General features: G+C 39.4%; 1 protein-coding gene across 1 annotated transcript in view; it reads right to left on the bottom strand.

Annotated features, from left to right (window-relative positions):
- Positions 1-20,727, bottom strand: part of LOC122787830 (solute carrier family 12 member 2-like) — a 1,020,929-nt gene that overhangs the window by 930,843 nt on the left and 69,359 nt on the right. The window contains exon 3 of the mRNA XM_044054742.1: positions 2,852-2,927. Within this exon, the coding sequence (XP_043910677.1) occupies positions 2,852-2,927 (76 nt within the window). The remainder of the gene's footprint in view (positions 1-2,851; positions 2,928-20,727) is intronic.

Genomic DNA, 20,727 nt, shown 5'->3' on the forward strand with positions numbered 1-20,727 from the left:
TATTTTGTGTTTTCAGGATTTTGAGTTTCAGGATTTTGGGCTTTCAGGATTTTGAGTTTTCAGGATTCTGAATTTTCAGGCTTTTGGTTTCAGGATTTTGATTTTCAAGCTTATGATGTTTCAGGCTTCTGAATGGGAACCGTATATATATATATATATATATATATATATATATATATATATATATATATATATGTATGTGTGTGTGTGTATATATATATATATATATATATATATATATATATATATATATATGTGTGTGTGTGTATATATATATATATATATATATATATATATATATATATGTGTGTGTGTGTGTGTGTGTGTGTGTGTGCATATATATATATATATATATATATATATATATATATATATATATATATATATATATATATATATATATATATATATATATAAGGCATGACTTGCTGTTCTGCTTCACATTTCCCAAAGGGCTGATGAAACAGCTCTTAGCCTATGCCCTAGAAATACCCTACTGTGATCTAACAAACACTTAAATAAATTGTACAATGTACACTTTATGAATGTTTCCTCGCTGCAGGAGGAAGTTTTAATGAAGCAGTTTATCAGCTAACCACCTGAGAAAGTTGTCATTATTAGGAAACCAGTCAGGTGTAGCAGAGGGGGGAAATGCCAACAGGTATGTAGTCCCATTAAATGCCTCCGTGGGTCGTGATGATAAGGCAGTGTATAGCATCTCACTGGAGATTAATATAAGAGTTTTCATAGCACCGACAGCTAATAAAGCTGCAACATTTACAATTGACAGTCGCCCTGCTAGACAGGGGTCCAGGGAAGTAAATATTGTGGGAAGAAATATCCAGGGAATTGTTATGGCTAGGCTTGCATACTAGGGCCGATAGCCTAGTACCAACCTATGAACGTATGAACATGTTTTCAACTTGTCTGCACTGATAATCAATGCATTAAAGGAAAATTGCACAGTTAATAGCAATAAACAATTAATAGCATTAAAAAGCTGCTGGCTTCCCAAAGAAGACTTTTTAAATAGTAATAATTCACTGCAACTCAGTCTTACATGTGTGTTAATTTGTTTAATTTTCTTCTGCTTAACTGGCTTAATCCCACTGAGTAAAATTCAATTTGCAGGGGGAAAAGAACAGTAAAGTTCCAGCCATACAATGATTAGGGATATTTTTAAAGCAGATAATCTACCTAAAAAACATTTCTTCTTGTGGTGGGAGGATAAAATGTGGGTACTGAAACAAAACCCACAGACACAGAGAGAACTTGCAGACTTTATACAGGCAATATCAGGAGGCCAGGATGAAATCCCACACACACACTGGAGCTGACAGGCAGAAGCATAAATCACTAATCATTTATGTGTGTGTCTTCAAATCAAATTAATTCAAATAAAGTTTATTAAAAGAGCTTAAACTGAGGCCAGTATCAATAAAAATACATGTAGTACAAACACTTAAACCGTGTAAAAATGATGTCAAGTGGGCGATAAAAAATAAATATTGAAATATACAATAAAATTCAAATTAATAATTATTAATGAAATTATAAAGTCAATTTAACATATATTTGAGCAACACAGTGGTGCAGTGGTTAGTACTGCTATCTCACAGCAAGAGGTTCTCCAGTTCGATTCTCGGCTTGGGTGCCATCTGCGCAGAGTCTGCATATCCTCCCTGTGTTCACGTGGGGTTCCTCCCACATTCCAAAATCATGCATCTGGAGCATTTATTCCCAGGTCTCTGCTGAAAACAGGCTCTTTGCCAGTAAAGGAATGTTAAATAAATAAAATATAAGATACTATAAATGTTTAAATACTAGGTTGTGCAAGCTAAAAGGGGTCCTGATATCATCATTTTTTTCCATCCACAGTCTCTGCATTTTACATTTTATTTATAACTTAATGAAAGTCATAACTAAACTTTTATATCACTTAATCCAAGGCTGTACCATCAAAGGCCATTGCTGTAAAAATACCTTTAATGTCAAAGGTCATCCACAGTGACTTCCATTAGGGAGAAAGAAACAGGACAAAAATTAGCCTTTAAGGCACAGTACCTCTTTAGCAAGCAACAAAGCTAAGCAACTGTGTCACTCACAAGTTAAGCTCAGTCTAAATATACTACTTTTGTTAATGTTCTTTTGGAGGTATCAGTTATCCTTTGAAAGAAACTGTTTTTGCATTAATCCATTTTATAATAACACAAAGACTGAAACTTAAAACATACCATATTAGCTCCTATTGAAAAAATGCAAAATTGAGTCCATATCCAACAGCTGTAGGTGCATTTAAATTTGAAATTCATTTTGGACACACAGTATTATATCTGAAGGCTGGCTTGTGGTTAGTAGATAGGTCAGCACACTGTAAAACCATATTTTTGCACAAGTTAGCATACATATGCTCCTTTGACAGCCATGCCTGTAGCTTTATACTCAAACAGAGAAATTATTCACATAGATACATACAAGGATGAAGTGATATATATATATATATATATATATATATATATATATATATATATAAAATATACACATACACGCACACACACACGCAAACACACACACACACATATATATATATATATATATATATATATATATAAAATATACATATACACGCACACACACATGGAAACACACACACACACACACATATATATATATATATATATATATATATATATATATAATATACATATACACGCACACACACACACAAACACACACACACACACACACACACACACATATATATATATATATATATATATATATATATATATATATATACATATAGATATATATATTTATGCACTAAGAGACATACAAGTTGTATACTTACCTATGCCAGCTTGGCCAACAATCCATGACAGACGCATAAAAAGCATGACACCCCATATATTGAGCAAACATCGCACCTGTCAAAGGGAAGCAGCTGTTAGAAACAAAGCAAACAGACTCTGGGAGAATACACATATTTTACAAGATGTAAAGAGACACGTGTTACAGTATGATTACTACATTGCCTGGATAAATACAGCATCATTTCTACTTAAAACTATAATGGTCACACTGAAATGCAGAATCTCTGAGCTAAATCGTTGCTTTTATAAAATGTACATTTTTGTTTACATTTTAAGAAAATATCTATGACATAGAATTGTAATAAACAATGCCATTTAACAGTTGGCAGTCATACTGTCTACTGGTACAAAAAGAAACTGGTGATTAAATTGCTATTAATAACTAAATGCCTGTCTCAAGCAGTGAAATGTCAGCATCGTGCACTGTAGAATTCCAAGAGTCTAAAATTACCTCCCAGTAAATTACAGTCACACTATTCTTTGTCCATCTAAATTACAGATGCTGAAATGAGGTTAAGAGGCATTGCAAATGGGTCAAATAGATGCCTGTGAAGGGACTTTCGATCTTACAGCAACAGATGTTTATAAAATCATGAAGAAACACTTCAATCTGTGAAATATAATGGTTAACATTTCACTTATTTGTTCTCCTTTATATACTTATTGGAGAGCATCTGGTGTCAGTAAAGGGCTATCAATTATATTTCAGGGGATTCTCAATAAAAGAATAGTTCTCAACCCCATTTAATTGCAGCTAAAGGAATGATAAAAAGAAGTTATGTACTCACCATAACATTCCATGTTTGTAGTCCATCTCGCCCTTCATTCTTACATATGAGTTCGGAGCTGATCCTCAGCTCTGACTCAGCCGATTACAAAGCTCGAAGTCTCTCAGTGGGCTCGTGGCAAGGTAGGTATCCCATAACGCACTAGTAAGAATCTCCAGATCTTGTTTGCTGCTGTCTAAAAAAGTGATAGAAGGTATTTCCACAAGGAACAACAAAGATGAAAGGTCTCCACCCTACAGAAGATAACTATCTTGTCTCCAGATCCTCCAAGTATACATGGATGGGGGTAGGTGGGTGGGTTCGTAAGAATGAAGGGTAAGATGGACTACAAACATGGAACGTTATGGTGAGTACATAACTTCTTATGTTCTGTAGTCCTATCTCGCCTTCATTCTTGCATATGGGACGGCGTCCCTAGCACCTTTTTCTCGGGTGGCTCACGGGAGTATACTCCTAAGAATTGTGGAGCCAAAGGAGTCTCTACCCCTTGAGGCCAAATCCAATTTGTAATGAGTAATAAAGGTATGAGGGGTAGCCCAAGTTGCTGCTGCACATATATTGTCAATTGGGACTCTGGTTTGAAAAGCAGCAGATGTGGATACGGATCTGGCAGAATGAGCCTTAATTTTAAATGGAATATCCTTGCCATTGGAAGAGTAAATAAATGAAATACAATTAGAAATCCAATTTGATAATGTTATCTTAGAGACTGGCATACATTTTCTTGTCTTGGTTCTATGTCTGTGAACATCAAGTTGATGAAACTTATATTCTGCACTGTTTGAATGATTAGGAAAAAAGACTGGCAGTTCGATCAACTGGTTCAAATTAGACTGAGAGCAAACCTTTGGGATGAAGGATGGATTTGTACGAAGGGAAACTCTGTCTCTGTGAAAGACCAAATAAGGGGGTTTGACTGACAGTGCTTGTAACTCTGACACTCTTCTGGCAGATGTAACAGCTACTAGAAATATGATCTTCCATGAAAGGAACTTCAATTCATAAGTATGTGCGGGATCAAAAGGTGGGGAAGTAAGTTTGGACAGAATGAAATTTAGATACCAAGGAGATACAGGTTTCTGAAAAGGAGGTCTCAGCAAGGTAGTGCCTTTTAGGAAAGATTTCCACAATCTGTGAGCCATAAGATTAGGCTTATGTTGTCCCAAATGAAAATTGGAGATCGCTGCTGATTGAACTTTGATTGTAGCAGCAGCTGATCCCTGATGAAAAAGTTTGGTTAGGAATTCTAACACCAAGGGAATGGAGGCTGTGTAAGGATCTATGTTTTTTCTTTTGCCCAGATAGAAAATCTTTTCCATTTGCTAGCGTATAATTTTCTCATAGAAGGCTTGTGGGAGGATGTGAGAATATGAGTTACTGCAGGTGAGAAATAATGAAGCCTGACTAGGGATGAAAGTGCAGCAGCCACGCTGTCAAGTTGAGGGTGTGGAGGCAGGGGTGGAATGTGCCTAACGTGTGTCAGAAGTGGTACTGGGTCTAGAGTCCATGGATCGTCCAGAAGGTGAGGCCCAAGAAAGGGGAACCAAATCTGACAAGGCCAGTAAGGCGTGATAAGAATCATTCTGATTCCCAAGGTCTTTGCTTTCTGGATCACTTTCAATATTAGCGGAAAGGGAGGGAATGCATAAAGAAGTCCCGGGGGCCAATTGTGAACAAGTGCATCTCTCGGTGTCTCCCCCGGGGGGGGGGGGTAAGGGAGAAGTAGCTGCAGCACTTGGCATTGATTGGACTAGCAAACAGATTGCAGCAAGGCTGACCCCATTTGCGGAAAATCTGTTCCGTGACTTTCTGATTCAGAGACCACTCATGAGGCATCAAGATTGCCCTGCTGAGCTTGTCTGCTATCACAGTGGTTGTCCCCGGGATATGCATTGCAACTAGAAAGTGTTGGGAAGATATCACCCACTGCCAAACACAAAGAGCCTCTCAACAAAGAGGGTAGGATCTGGTTCCTCCTAGTTTGTTTATATACCATACCACTGACATATTGTCTGATTGGATTGCTATCGTCCTTAGAGGAAGAAAGTCGTGAAGTACTTGCAATGCTAGTAGCACTGCTCTCATCTCTAGGACATTGATATGCAAGTGAGCCTCATGATCTTGCCATGTGCCTTGGACAGTCCTGCCTAGATAATGCCCTCCCTACCCTATCTGGGAGGCATTCGTGGTCACAGTAGCAACAAGTTGGTGAGGAATGAAAGGCGCTCCTATCGTTAGTTGATCGAGCTGAATCCAGCAATGAAGGTCCTTTTTGCAAGATTCCGTTATCAAAATAGGATGACACAGAGGCAGTTGTTGAAGAGACCACTGGGAAAAGAGTAGCCATTGAAGGATTCTCATATGTAGTCTGGCTAGTGGAACTAGAGTTATAGTAGAGGCCATGGTTCCTAAAAGATTCAGCACTGTCTTGGCATTGACTCTGTTTTGGGGAAGTAGACTGTATATCTGTTGTTTCAGATATTGTATTCTGTCTGCAGGAAGAAGAACCATGATGGTGACTATGTCTATTTCTGCACCTATAAAAGTCACATATTGAGAGGGCGACAAGGCAGACTTTTCCCAATTTATCGTAATCTCTAGCTGAGTGCAGAGTTGGATGGTTGAATCCCTGGCTTGTAGAAGTAGGCGCCTGGTGATGGCAGTCAGGATCTAGTCATCCAGGTACAGAAACACTTAGAATCCAAGACGTCTCAAGTGAACTGTCACTACCACCATGCATTTGGTGAATACCCTGGGGGCTGTGGTGAGACCAAAGGGCAGAGCATGAAATTGGTAATGACTGGCTCCCAGCCGGAAGCGTAAATGACTCCTCGATGCTCTGTCCATTTTTATGTGGTAGTATGCATCTTGGAGGTCTATGGAGCACATCCAATTGTCTTTCCCTAACAGAGGAATTTGACTGCAGTGTTACCATTCAAAACTTGGACTTCTTCACTGATTCATTTAATTTGCTAAGATCCAAAATGGGTCTCCAGTCCCCTGTTCGTTTTGGCACTAAAAAGAATCTGGAGTAAGTTCTGAATCCTATCTGGTCTGCAGCGACAGTTTGGATGACTCTCTTTTGAAGCAACTTTTGAACTTCTATAGTTGCTTGATCCCTGTGATTGGGTGGAACATCTGGGATTTTCTTGGTGGTATGAGGTGGAAAAAAGAAGGGTATGGAGTATCCTCTGGAAATTACTCTTTGTACCCACTTGTCTTGGGTGATGTCATGCCAGGCTTCTGGATACAAAGATAAGCGACCCCCAACTGGCTCCAGAGAAGTGCAGTCAAGCCCCACTTCAGGAGCGCTGATAGGGACGTTCATGAAAGGAATCGCGGCCACCCTGGTTTTGCTGGCTCCCCCTGCCTCTAGGGCAACGTCTACCATTACTTCATCCTCCTCTGCCTCTGAAGGAGGAATCACCCTGTGCATCAGGGAAAAATCTCTGAGATTTCTTGAACCACATTTTTCCACCTATCTGACTCTTAGGGTATGGTCTAGATGGGACAGAAAAACGTACTCCCATGGCAGAGAGAGTTTTCCCTTCCTGCTCACACTAGGTAAGTGTATCTTTTACCTTTGGTCCAAACAGAGAGGAACCATCAAATGGTCGTTGGTAAAAGTAGATTTGAAGGGCTCCGTAAAGTTACATAAATGCATCCAGGAGTGTCTCCTAAGGGAAACTCCTGAACCCGCTGCCCTACTTGCATCATCTGCTGCATAAGATATCAGCCTCATGAAGGAGTTAACAATGGAGTTTAAGGTGGACAACTGAGCAGTAACCTTCTCAGGGACTCCTTCATCTAATATACCTTGCAGAGTATTTCCTAGCTCCTTTAGGCGATCTCTTTGAAGCTTAATAAAATGGGTGAGGTAATTCAATGATCTGAGTGTAAACGCCACTGTAGAGAAGATACGCTTCCCATATCTAGCCATCGTTCGAGACTCCTTGTTCGGTGGATGGACAGATGAAGAAGTCTCCGCTAGTTCCTTCTTTGTGGCTGCCGCCACCACCACCATGGCATCTACAGGCACACCTTTAGTCAAAAACTCTTTCTCTTTGGGGGCTGAAAGAAATGTGTTAGGCCTTTTGGGGACTGGTTCCAAGGCATTAGGAGTTTCCTACACCTTTAGACTAACTAGGTCCAAAAGCTCATTGAAAGGTGGAGACACCCAAGAGGCTGAAGGTTGAGACCCAAAAGCCTTCTGGTACACCGACTTCTCATCAGAAGGGGTGACAGTGGGCCAGCCACCTCTCTGTTTCAGGATCTCTATGATATCTACAAAGGAGATATCATCAGAAGATGACCTAGGGGACCCTTCTGAGTCTTTGAGGTCAGTGTCAGAGGTGATGGACTCATCAGGGGAGTCTACATGCTTCCTCTTGCAAGTTCTCTTCCAAGGAGGCTCCTCAGAAGGGTATTTTGGGGAGGTCTCGGAAGACTGGGGGCCACCCAATGAGGGATCCTAAGACTGCGGGTCTCTGCTGCCAAGAGAGAGAGATGGTGCTGAGACAGAGGTTTGGAGTTTGAGGGGGAAGAGTATCGATACCCTTGTGCAGAGCTGAAGACCTGAACAGCATGCTCCTCATCATCTCAAAGGCAGATCTCTCTGGCTCCAAGGACACTCCCGGTTCCAAGGAAGCAGAAGTAGCCCTCGGTTCCAAAGTGGTCGGCTCCGAGACAGATATAGGATCTGAGCTCAGCCTAGCCTATGCACCGAGAGGTAGGCTTGGAACCGAAGAAGTCCGGGTCCAAGCGTCCCTGTCAGGGCCGACTGGTGAGCTTCGGCTCCTAGACACCAAGGACAGCACAGAAAGTGTCAGAGTGGAACTTGGCTCTGAGACAAACACGAGAGGTGCTGGAACCAAAGGTTCCACAACAAGTGTCACCGATATCTCTGGCTCCAAAGGACCAACATGGCTCGGAGGAGGAACAGAAACAGGGAGTATGGCCTTAGACAGTTCCAGAACTGATTGGGTCGGGGCCTGCAACAAATTATTTTATTTGTTTATTTATTTATTTATTTTACATTTGTTAACTGGGTTAGTCCAGCTGAGCATTAGCTCATTTTCAGTGGAGACCTGAGGAGAAAAGCTCCGCAATCAGTATTAACATTTTACATAAAGTCAGCAAGAAAATTGTATTGGCAGCTAAAACAATTAGAGAAATAACATTTTACAATAAAATTTTACAGAAAACAGTTGGGTACAAATGTTAGAGATCAAACTGCAAAAAGCATTTACAACAAATCATACAGAAAAGCAGTAGAGTACAATGTCAGGATTTTTACAACAAAAACTTGGGTACAATGTCAATGTAGGGAAAACAGTGTTCATTATTTCTAAGTAGTTATATACAGTAAAAGTAAAGATGGAGTAGTAAGGTAATGTAGAGGTTAAGCAACGAGTCAGAGAGGTAGATGGATATTAAGACAGACAATGGAAGAGAAAGGAGGGATGACAGACAAGTTAGGTAGTTTCAGGGAGGATGACTACAATGGCAGGACCATTTATTTATTAGTTTTTAAGTATGTACATTTTGCACAATTGTGTGATATTTAATTACCTGCATATTGTAAACTTGATTTTCTTTGAATTTATCCTTTCAATCCTCTGTTTTTCTATTTCTCTGATTGTAACTATATCTTAGAATAGTAGATTTTTATCTAATTGTAATGTACTTAGTTTATAGTGGAGCTTTTCTCCTCGGGCCTCTGCTGAAAATGGACATGTATCCAGCCAGACTAGCCCGGTCAACAAATGTAAAATAAAAATAAAAATAAAATAAAATTAGATATTCCCGAGTGGCTAGTTTGAAATGTTTTGTTTGGTTAAGGGACCTAATTTCTAAGGGTAGTTGGTTCCAAGTTGTAGCAGGGTTATAGTTATAAAGTAAACACCCTGATTTGGTTTTGGGTTTATAGATCTGTAGGAAGTCTTGGTCTGAGCTACGTAATGTCCTGGTTGGGGAATATTTAGTATAATTGATTGAAGGCTAGGGCAGAAAGATGGTAGATAGAGGATGGAGTGGATAATTAACAGTTGCTGTAGTAGCAGCAAATGAGGGAATTCAAGCCACTGCAACTGTTTAAGAGATAGGCAATGGTGTGATTTGTAGGTTTGGTTTGCAGCAAATCTGGCAACTTTATTATACGTAGTTTCAAGTCTGGTTATGAATGTGGTGTTAAGATGTGTGTGTAATTGAGAGCTATAAAGGAGGATGGGAAGAGGAAATGCATGGGAGAGTTATTCTGGCTGAGTTGGTTAAATGTCTTTTGTTTCAGTAAAGGAGTCTGAGTTTCTGGTGAGTCTTTTTGATAGAGGTGGTGATTTGGAGATCAAATTTAAGCTGATTATCTATTATGACTCCTAGCAGTTATTAGTAGCTAGTAGTAATTAGCTATGTAGTTAGTAGTAATTAGCTAGCGCCTATGACTTCAAGAGTCTAAGCACTACTCTCTCTACATCCTCTTCAGAAAGACTCTTGGAGGATCTGAAAGATAAGGTAGGTGGCCTAGAGCTCTGCAAAATGGGAAATCTGAGAGTTGGGGAGACCGGCAATAATTCTTTAGACCAGCTCCGAGGTAAACGTTCAGTAGTCGGCTCTGAAAAACTTGGGGCCGACACTGGAGTGTCAATATCGATAACCTCAACTGGCTCTGAGGACAGTGGAGCTGAAGAGGTAGAAGGTTTGTCCAGTTCTGAGATTTTCTGAAGAGGTCCAGATAAAATAGTCGGTGTGGGAGATTGTCTCTTGGCCAACTTGACCTTCTCTTTTTTAGAAGAAGGAGACCTAGAATGTGAAGATGAAGAGCTGGCTAAATCCTCCTCAAAGGAAGGCTTCAGGAGACCTTTTAGGATCAATTTGTTCTTCCTTTCCTGGAGAACTCGAGAACTGAAAGAGTGACAGAAGGAACATGTTTCTTGAAGATGTATGGCATCGAGACAGTAAACACATTTCCTATGTCCATCAGTTATTGACATTTTTTAAGAGCATTTGAGACACTTCTTAAAACCCAAAGGTTTATGATCCTTAGACTCCTTAGACATGTTTTCACTAACACAAACATGAGGGAAAAGCAGGAAGAGAGGACAAGGTTCTCTAACTTAAACGGGCCTAGCCCTCCAAAAATCACTGCACACAAGGAAAAAACAACAGAGGACTAGGTCCTCTAACTTAAACGGGCCTAGCCCTGCTCAAGAACAACACACAAGAGAAGCAAGAAACAGAGGACTAGGTCCTCTAACTTAAACGGGCCTAGCCCTGCTGAGGAAACAACACCAGAGAAGTTAAATAGAAGACTAGGTCCTCTAACTTAAACGGACCTAGCCATAAACAAATAAGAAGCTATACAAGAATTTGCTGAAAAAAATTGCAAAATTCAACAACACGCTAACTACTAGCTAATAAGAATTAATAAAAGACACTGCACACAACTATCAATTATAGTACTATTCTAGTGAAAAATACAATAGAAAAGGTCCTAACCCAAACAAGGACCTGCGCTAAGATATGTACATAGCAAAAAACTAGCACACCAATAAAGGGATACCACTCGGGGAACAAAAAGGGCCTGCGGAAGCAATGGCCAACAAGTTTTCAGTAACAACTTTGCAAATTTGAAAAACGCATTGCTATTTTCTAACTATAATAACAACGACTAAGCTATATAAGCTAAGCTAATACTATTATGAAAAAAACTATCACTATGAACAATAATAATGAAGAAAAATCCAACTTAGCCACGGCCACGAAAGAGAGCACTTCTGAACTCGTAGATGTGGCAACCGAGATCTGAGGATTCTTACTAGTGCACTATGGGATACCTACCTTGCCACGAGCCAAGTGAGAGACTTCGAGCTTTGCAATCGACCGAGTCGGAGCCGAGGATCGGCTCCGAACCCATATGTACGAATGCAGGTGAGACAGGACTACAGAACATCGCAGTATTTTTATTTTAGCCATCATTTCATTATTTTCATCCACTTAAGTATGTCGAAATGCTACACAGATGATACTTTAGAGAAAATGTACAACTCCCCCTGTACAACCTAGATCCATTTAGTTATGTTAAATTCGTCTCCTCAATACTAAACCAAAACAGCAGAAATGTCAGCATATGTCAGGCCAGTAACTCAAGCCTGTTCTTTAATTCTAGGTTCCATATTAAGAATGTAGTATCATGATTTGTTTACTCAGTTTGCTTTTGTGTATATATGTGTATTAGGCTTCAAGGGAAAAAATGAAGAAGGAGAAAGTAATTCTTCACTCAGTTTCCAGATATACAATTGTACTGGTTTTGATTTTCAGAGACTGGAATTAACGCCAACATCGACATTTAGAAACACGATGAATAAACCAGTAATAATACCCAATAATACTGGACTTTCACAAAGATATTCTGTGACCTTTTACCAAAGGTCAAGGGTCTCATTTGTTTTGCAAAAAGGCTAGTAATGCTCAATGCCACTTTTCCTGCTGGACATTATTAAACTTACAAAATGGGATTCTCAGGAGGTAGTTTGGCAGATTTTAATATCATATAAGATGTTGTGTATAGAATGTCCCTCTATTTCATTTGTAAGGCCAATAAATGTTTAATCCCACAGTATAAAATAAAAGATTAAATAAAACAAAATGTGACTTCAGTAGAAATACTGTGAATCATGAAACTCTCTGTTGTGAAATCCAAGTATTTTTGTGGAAGGGAGCTGCTTCCTTGCATCTGTGAGTGTTGTAGGCTATACTCACATCACACTACGGCTACTTTCTGACAGTAACTCAGAGATCCCTCAACCTCAAAGCATGACGAATACTCTGGATTTACTACATAATCCATATGTTTTCACTTTCAGTTTGGAATTTTAAGAATGCCAATCACAATCCTTGGAATTTCAACAGGAACCTGTATGGATTTTCTTTTTGTTTTGTTAAATAGTTTTTCCGCTGCAACACTGAACCATGTAGAGTGAACTTAATTTGTTTTATTTTATTTTAAAGCAAATAGTTTCATTTACACTCACACAGAACTATACATGTGTCTGTGTATGGAAAATCACACTTACACACAGACATGCACATACAAATACACAAGTGTGTAGGCACGTGCCTGCACCCTCTCACCCACACACACCCACACAAGGTTAATGGTGTTAACAACACCTCCAAACTTTTTATAGTGGTGCTTACATTTTAAAGCATGCTGAAAAGTCATGCTGCTATAGAGTCTTAAACATTGACGTACTAAAATACGTCATGTGATATTTTGAGTCTTGTTCTAATCATGTTGCTAGAAAGATTGTGGTATAAGGAGTACTAACGAAGAAGACCTGTGCAGGGATCACTGAAAATGTGTATCACACTGCACTGCATGGCAGCACTAAACATATCTATGTGCACTGCATGTGAGCACTAAACATATCTATGTGCAGTGCATGGGAGCACTAAACATATCCATGTGCATTGCATGGCAGCACTAAACATATCTATGTGGTGTGCATGGGAGCACTAAACATATCTGCACTGCATGGCAGCACTAAACATATCTATGTGCAGTGCATGGGAGCATTAAACATATCTATGTGCACTGCATGGCAGCACTAAACATATCTATATGCATTGCATGGGAGCCCTATATGCAGTGCATGGGAGCACTAAACATATCTATGTGCAGTGCATGGGAGCACTAAACATATCTATGTGCATTGCATGGCAGCACTAAACATATCTACGTGCACTGCATGGTAGCACTAAACATATCTATGTGGTCTGCATATGAGCACTGATCATATCTATGTGGACTGCATGGAAGCACTAAACATATCAAGGTGCACTGCATGGCAGCACTAAACATATCTATGTGCACTGCATGTGTTCAGTAAACATATCTATATGCATTGTATGGGAGCATTAAACACATTTATGTGCAGTGCATGTCACCACAAGACATATCTATCTGCTTTGCATGTGAGCACTAAACATATCTTTGTGCACTGTATGTCAGCTCTAAACATATCTATGTGCAACTGCATGGAAGCACTAAATGTATCTATGTGCACTGCATGGGAGCACAAAACATATCTATGCGTACTGCTTGGAAGTAGTAAACATATCTATGTGCAACTGCATGGAAGCACTAAATGTATCTATGAGCACTGCATGGAAGCACTAAATGTATCTATGTGCACTGCATGGGTGCACTAAACATATCTATATGCAACTGCATGGTAGCACTAACTGTATCTATGTGCACTGCAAGAGAGCACAACATGTATCTATGTGCACTGAATGGAAGGACTAAACATATCTATGTGCACTGCTTGGAAGTACTAAATATATCTATGTGCACTGCATGGAAGCACAAAATGTACCTATGTGCACTGAATGGAAGGACTAAACATATCTATGTGTACTGCTTGGAAGTACTAAATATATCTATGTGTACTGTTATCTATGATTGTGCACTGCATAGGAACATTAAATCTATCTTTTAGTGTAGACTGCACACAAGCATTAACTGCATCTATCACAGTTCACTGCATGAGAGCAGTAAACATATATGTCACTTTACAGCCTTTGGGAGTACTAAACATATTTATTACTAAGCACTGCATGGGAATACTAAATGTATCTTTGACAGTCTACTGCATGGAAGCAATAAACATGTATATCACTAAGTACTACATGGAAGCACTACATGAATCTATTGCACCCCGCACAGGGGCATTAAATGGGTCACTGTGCTAACTGTATCACTAAGCACTGCATAGGATCACTAAAAGTATCTTTGTGCACTACACAACAGTCCTACCTGGATCTCTTGCTGTCTCTGCAAGTAGACTAAGCACATCTATCACTGTATAGTGCATGAGACCACTAAACACACCTAGAACTGTGCACGCAAAACAGCATTAAACTGGTCACTGTGCTAACTGTATCACTAAGCACTGCATAGGAGCACTAAATGCATTTTTTGCTGTACACCTCAAAGGAATATTAACTGTATCTATTACGGTGAAGAAACCTCTGAATTGTCCATATTTTCACAGAATATCCAGACTTTTGCATCATATTCTTGATTTGTTCCTCATAAAATTGGTGGCTTTCTGGTAAATTACTAAGAATTGAAGTCACTAAATAATGACATACATTTGACTTTCAGACTTTATATCCTTCAGAAAATAGACTCTAACAAAAAATGATGTTATTGATTTCTAGCAATTTTTGAAGTTTAGCAATATTTAAAATCTCTCTCACTTTTTGAGCCTTTTACCCCCATTATTTTAGCCTTTGTCCAGATATCTTGAGCTAAGTGGATGAGAGGTATGGCACTGCATGGGTTCACTAATTATTTCTATCACTGTGCTCTGCACGTGACACTTAAGCATACTACACATGAGAATTAAATGCATATATCACTGCACATTAAACAAATCTATCATTTAGATGTCAGATGGTTAGTTTTGAAGTACATCAGGTGTGAGATCTCTTTTTTCAGTACATTTTTGGTTATCACTATTCTTCTAATGTTGAAACAGTGATTAAGTGAGAAAATATTGGCTTTTTCAAGCATCAACGTGATGCCAGCGGAAGAATTTTGCATTGTAATTAGTGGTTCATTTTTTTATTGACCTCTTACTGTTAATAAATGCATTATTTCAGAATAAGTGAACTACTAAGAGGATATTTCATTTTTTAAAACCCATTTTCAAAAATGAGTTACTATACCATGATCTTCTTTTGTTAGACATTTTCACTGTTGCTAATGTTTTATTTTCTAAGACTATCCCACATATCATGATAAGCAAACAGGCTACCTGTCCCATATAATGACGATGCATTTAGTATGTTGTGCTGTTGTCTTAAGCACACTGAAATACAGTGGAACAGAAATGATATGGAATAGGCTAGATAAGAACACAATCATTTAGATACACATCCACAGAATTTTAGGGGAAAGATCATTTTTGATTTAGAGCTATAGACTTATCTCGTTTCAACTCCTTCTATTGTCTTTGCGGTTTACACTTTTGCAGGACATAAGAAATAGACTTACTGGCATAGTCAGTCACCAACAAAAGCTTCAAAAATGGGGCCTTGCATCATCCCTTGAGTAAGCAACTGCAAGTCACTTCTCAGATTTATGTAGTCAGGACAACATTAGCCTTATGAAAAACACAAGAAAAATACATGCATACGGCATTCAACTGTAAACCCCATTTAGTTCCCAGAATGATACTGTTATAATACATTTATTGGCATGTAGCACTATTTACAGGTAATACTAGATTGAGAAGCTGTAAATGTATCCCCCGATACAGAAAGTCTGAATATTTTCGCTCATCCTGTATAGCTTTGAAAATTGCTTTTATCATCAGTTTGCCTATGCTTAACTGATATTAATTGACTAATATTTTTCTATAACTTTATTTATATAAGGTTTTCTACAACACTGATGATAGGTAAATAATAATGCTTGGCAGACGGGACATTATTGGGCTAATAATGACCCACCCAGGGGTGTTATGAGGCCCGATGCCAAAGAAGTAATGTATTGTTTAACCTCTTTTATATATTCTGAAAACTACAAGAAAATTATTAGCTTCCTCTCTCACTTGTGAAGTAGATTGGCACGCAAGTGGGAGAGATTTTCAAAACAAAATTTATTAACAAGTATTATCTTAATATGTGAATCTTATGTAGTCGTGGCAAGTTCCATTCCAACCAGGATTCTGGCTCTGCATTTATAAGAGACTGAATAACATCTCTGAGTCCCTTATAGAGAAGAAGTCAGGAGAACACCTAGAAACATGCTCTCCACTGAAAGTTAGGCTTCTCTTTTTTTTAAAAGATGAGTTCTGAAAGAAGTGACCTGATAATGCAACAGATTTGGGCAGAATTAACTTTATAGCCTAAAAACAACAACTTTGCAGAATTCCTCAACATAATGGAATAATCTCCATGATTTCTGGGAAGAAATACAAGGCTGTCCACAGAAAGGTCAAGACAGGCAAATGAAGAACAAGAATTAGGTTTAGCAAGCAGAGAAATGGTCAGCGGCTGAGTGGTAGCTCAGAAGAGAAGAGGAGCTAATGTGTACCCCTATCATCCAGCATCAAAAAACATTACAATAAATGCAAAAAGTTGCTGTCCAAGAAAACAATAACAAGGACCCAACAATGGGAAAGCTCCCTCCTCAGCATTAACAGGCAAATAAGACAAACTTGTCAAATCCTCCAAGAGCTCCTTTGAGAGAAACCTAGCAAGTACTGTCAAGGATAACCATAAGGCCTTTTACAGTTACGCACATAACCTAAAGGGTAGCACCCAAGCATGTGCAGAACTGGTGGCCAACAGTATTACACACACTGACCGCACAGAGATAGTGAACTGGCTAGCGGATAGGTGTGGCAAAAATTTCACTCACTTACAACAAACCCTCCTCTAAACCCCGACCTTACATATTTGAAGAGCAGGTTCTCAAAGCCCTGCCCAAGCCAAAGAACACAGACTCTGTGGGACCAAATGACATTCCAGGCTGTCTTCTAAACAGGCTAAAACATGAACTAGCATCACCACTAAGTACCCTTTTCAATCATAGCCTAACCACAGGCTTTGTTCCTGTGGAATGGATAGCAGCTACAGTTATTCCCCTCCACAAAGATGGCCTAGCAACAGACCTGGGGAATTACAGACCCATAAGCCTAACCAGCCTCATCTGTAAGGCCATGGACCTCATAAATAAAGACATAGGCGACCTCCAAAACCTGGATCCTACCTAATTCCGCTTTGTGAAGAGCAGATCCTGTCTGTTAAATATGGTGGATTTCTTTGAACATGTGACCAAAGCCACTGATAAGGGTAAATCTGTCCACATAGCATACCTTGACTTGGCAAAGACGTTCAACACAATCCCACATTCAGGCATTACCGATAGACTTAGCAAACTGAATGTAAATCCCTTCATTGTAAGATGGATTGCCAACTGGCTCACAAACCGGACACACACTATGAAAGCGGATGACTCCACATCAACCAGCAGAGCTGTTGACAGTGGGGTGCCACAGGGGTCAGTGCTGGGACCCTACTGTTTGGTATATACTTCTCAGAAGTTCAGATCAAAACCAAAGGGTTGTGGCTGACCAAGTTTGCAGACAACTGCAAACTAGGTACAGTCATTGAATCCCCAAATGATGTCAGCATACTTCAGAATGGTCTCACGCAGACCAACGGCTGGTTTATTAGTCACGGTCTCAAATTAAATGCAAAGAAATGCATCATCATTCCCTTCAGCACAAACAATGTCCCTTTACACTATCTAATCAATAACAATACCCTAAGTACCCACGAAGTAGTAAGGGATCTTGGATCACAGGTTCACAGCGACCTTAACTTCTACCACCACGTGTCTACAGTTGTAAGGAAAGCTGTCCATGTAGCTCACTTGATTAGTAAAGGCATCAACTCAGGAGCAAAAGACGTTATAGACCCCCTAGACTCAGTACTTATCCAGCCCAAAATTAAGCATAATGCCCCATTTGGTATGTACCGTACTAAGCATCTACAGCAATTAGAGAGACCTCAGAGGTTTCTAACAAAGAAGATCAAGGTCCTCCAGCATGTGCCTTACATGGACCAACTGAAATCCCTGTCACTATACTCCATACTGTATAGACTTCTTAGGGGAGACATATGCCTGGCCTACAGAGTAACCCAAGACCCAAACCTAATGAACTTACTGCAAATCTGTAAATCAAATGGGTCTAGTGCTACCCATTCCAGGCACTTAAATAAGGCCTGCAACTTAAATAGGACATGCCTAAGAGACAGATTTATCTCCCAGCGACTGCCACATCTTTGGAACATGCTACCAATTCATGTGAAACAGAGCACCTCTATGACACTGCTCAAGAGGAACCTGGATGGGTGGATGGGGCACTATAAATTCTTACTGGGGCTAGCGTCCACAACTCTCCTGGACATGGGCAGTCATCACTAATTGCAATCTAGGGTACTGACTATTACCTTTATTGTATTACATTGGGTTAAAATGGCTAGGCATACAATGACCTCCAGGTCGATAGCCGACTAATCTCCTGTGATCCTATGATCCTATAAAATGTGTTAAGATTGAGAAATAAGCAGGGCTGACTAACATCATCAAAAGACTTTCTACATCCGGTACTACAATATCCCTGGCTCAGGGTCTCTATCAACTGAGCCACTTTAAGAACATTGTGCCATGCCATTCTACCTTTAGTAATCCTTTATCTGGTGATTATGTATAAGGAGGGATAAATAATAGGAGATTCTAGCCGCCCAGACTGCCATGCAAAGTCTGAGTCAGTATAAAGGAGGTTAAAGGGGATGATAGTTCTCGAGGGCTTGCATATTGCCTGGTTTAAAAATCAGGACAATTAAGAAGTGTTTTCATGAATGCAAGGAGATGCCATTTCAAATACATAGTTACACATCTTTCAAAAATACCTATAACTGAAGCAGGAAGAAATTCATATAACTGTGAAAGAAAACCGTCTGTCTTTTGCATAACTGCACTTGAACTGCCTAGATACTAACTCTTCTTTCGGGAAAGGGGTTTCACATATTTGCTTGTCATCATGAGACAGACTGAGAAGGACATCAGATTCTTTTATTGGAAGCAAAGTAGTTGAAGCAGGAAATGGTGAAGAGTTGGAGTATATAAAGTTTGAAAGTGTCCTCTTTGGTGGAGGAATGCTTGGAACTCACAAACACTTTATTTCCGTGCCACTGTTTCCTGCACATCTGGCTTTTATCCAGTGCCTTCCCAGCACAGATAAGTACTTTAATTATTTATATAAAAATTCTACATGTGAAAACCTTAGCAGACAATTACTTCTATAAAGAGTAACAAATAGCAATTAATAAATGACCCCTTTCTTCCCAACCATACCCTTATCTAGACTAACTATGTACAATATGCAGATGCTCAGCATAGTTTTCTATTACAATAAGCAGATTAATTCATGCAAATGATTTAATACCATATCACAGGCTGGGTGATTCTAAGATAGTCTTTCATTCATCAGAAATAGCTCCCTTAAAATGTGAGCTTTTGCGTGAATAGATAATGTGACTTATCTGGATGCAAATATAACCTCTTAGCTCTTCTGTTTTTGACTACAACTAGTTTTCCATATCCTGGCACATGGCAATTTAACTGCAGAAGACAGAACTAAACTCACCCCCAATACCAGAAAACTATCTTTAGTTGCTGTCAGCCCTATACCAAATATCCAGAGTTTCTAATCCAAGCAATATTTTACATTAAAAACAGTCCTCACTTTGTTGCCCAAATATTCCCAATATATTCTCACCATATTACAGTCCCAAAGCATATATTAATTATCAATGTTATTCTGATTATATCCATACCTCTCAACTGTCCATCTTTTTGCCTCATAACTTTGGTCTGCTCCACCTAAAATTTGTGGCTTTCTGATAAATTATTGAGGAATGAAGTTAGTAAATAATTATAGACATTTGAGTTACATCCTTCAGAAAATGCATGCCAATATAAACCATGTTATTGCAGTAACTTTTTACATTCATAAGGGCAATAAGTAAAACCTGTCCCTATTTGGGTCTATATTAAAAGACCAAAGAGGTGTTTCAGCGAACACCTCTTGGTTGACACGTAATGAGCAAATGCACTAAAGTGCAAATGCTCAAAACAGCGATTTCTTTCCCTGGGAAAGAAATTGCTTGGCCATCCCCATGTGTTCGCCCCTTTCCTCACTGTAGTGCGATCTTGGAGTTGGTATATTTAGTTAGGGGGGTGTGGGGGGCACAGTCCCCCATGTTGGGGGGTGTGGGGGGCAAAGCCCCCCACGTTGTTATGTTTTAAAGTGTGTGTGTTTGTGCTAGCGGTTTCTTTCCCAGGAAAAGAAACCGCTGATTTGAGCGTTCGCGCTTTAGTGTATTCGCTCATTACGTGTCGACCAAGAGGTGTTCGCTGAAACACCTCTTTGGTCTTTTAATACAGACCCCCCCCTATTTTGGGGCCTTTGTTTCCCATTATT

The sequence above is a fragment of the Protopterus annectens genome, chromosome 13.part0 (genome assembly GCF_019279795.1).
Source record: "Protopterus annectens isolate FY-2018-M chromosome 13.part0, PAN1.0, whole genome shotgun sequence".
NCBI classification, from domain to species: Eukaryota; Metazoa; Chordata; order Ceratodontiformes; family Protopteridae; genus Protopterus; species Protopterus annectens.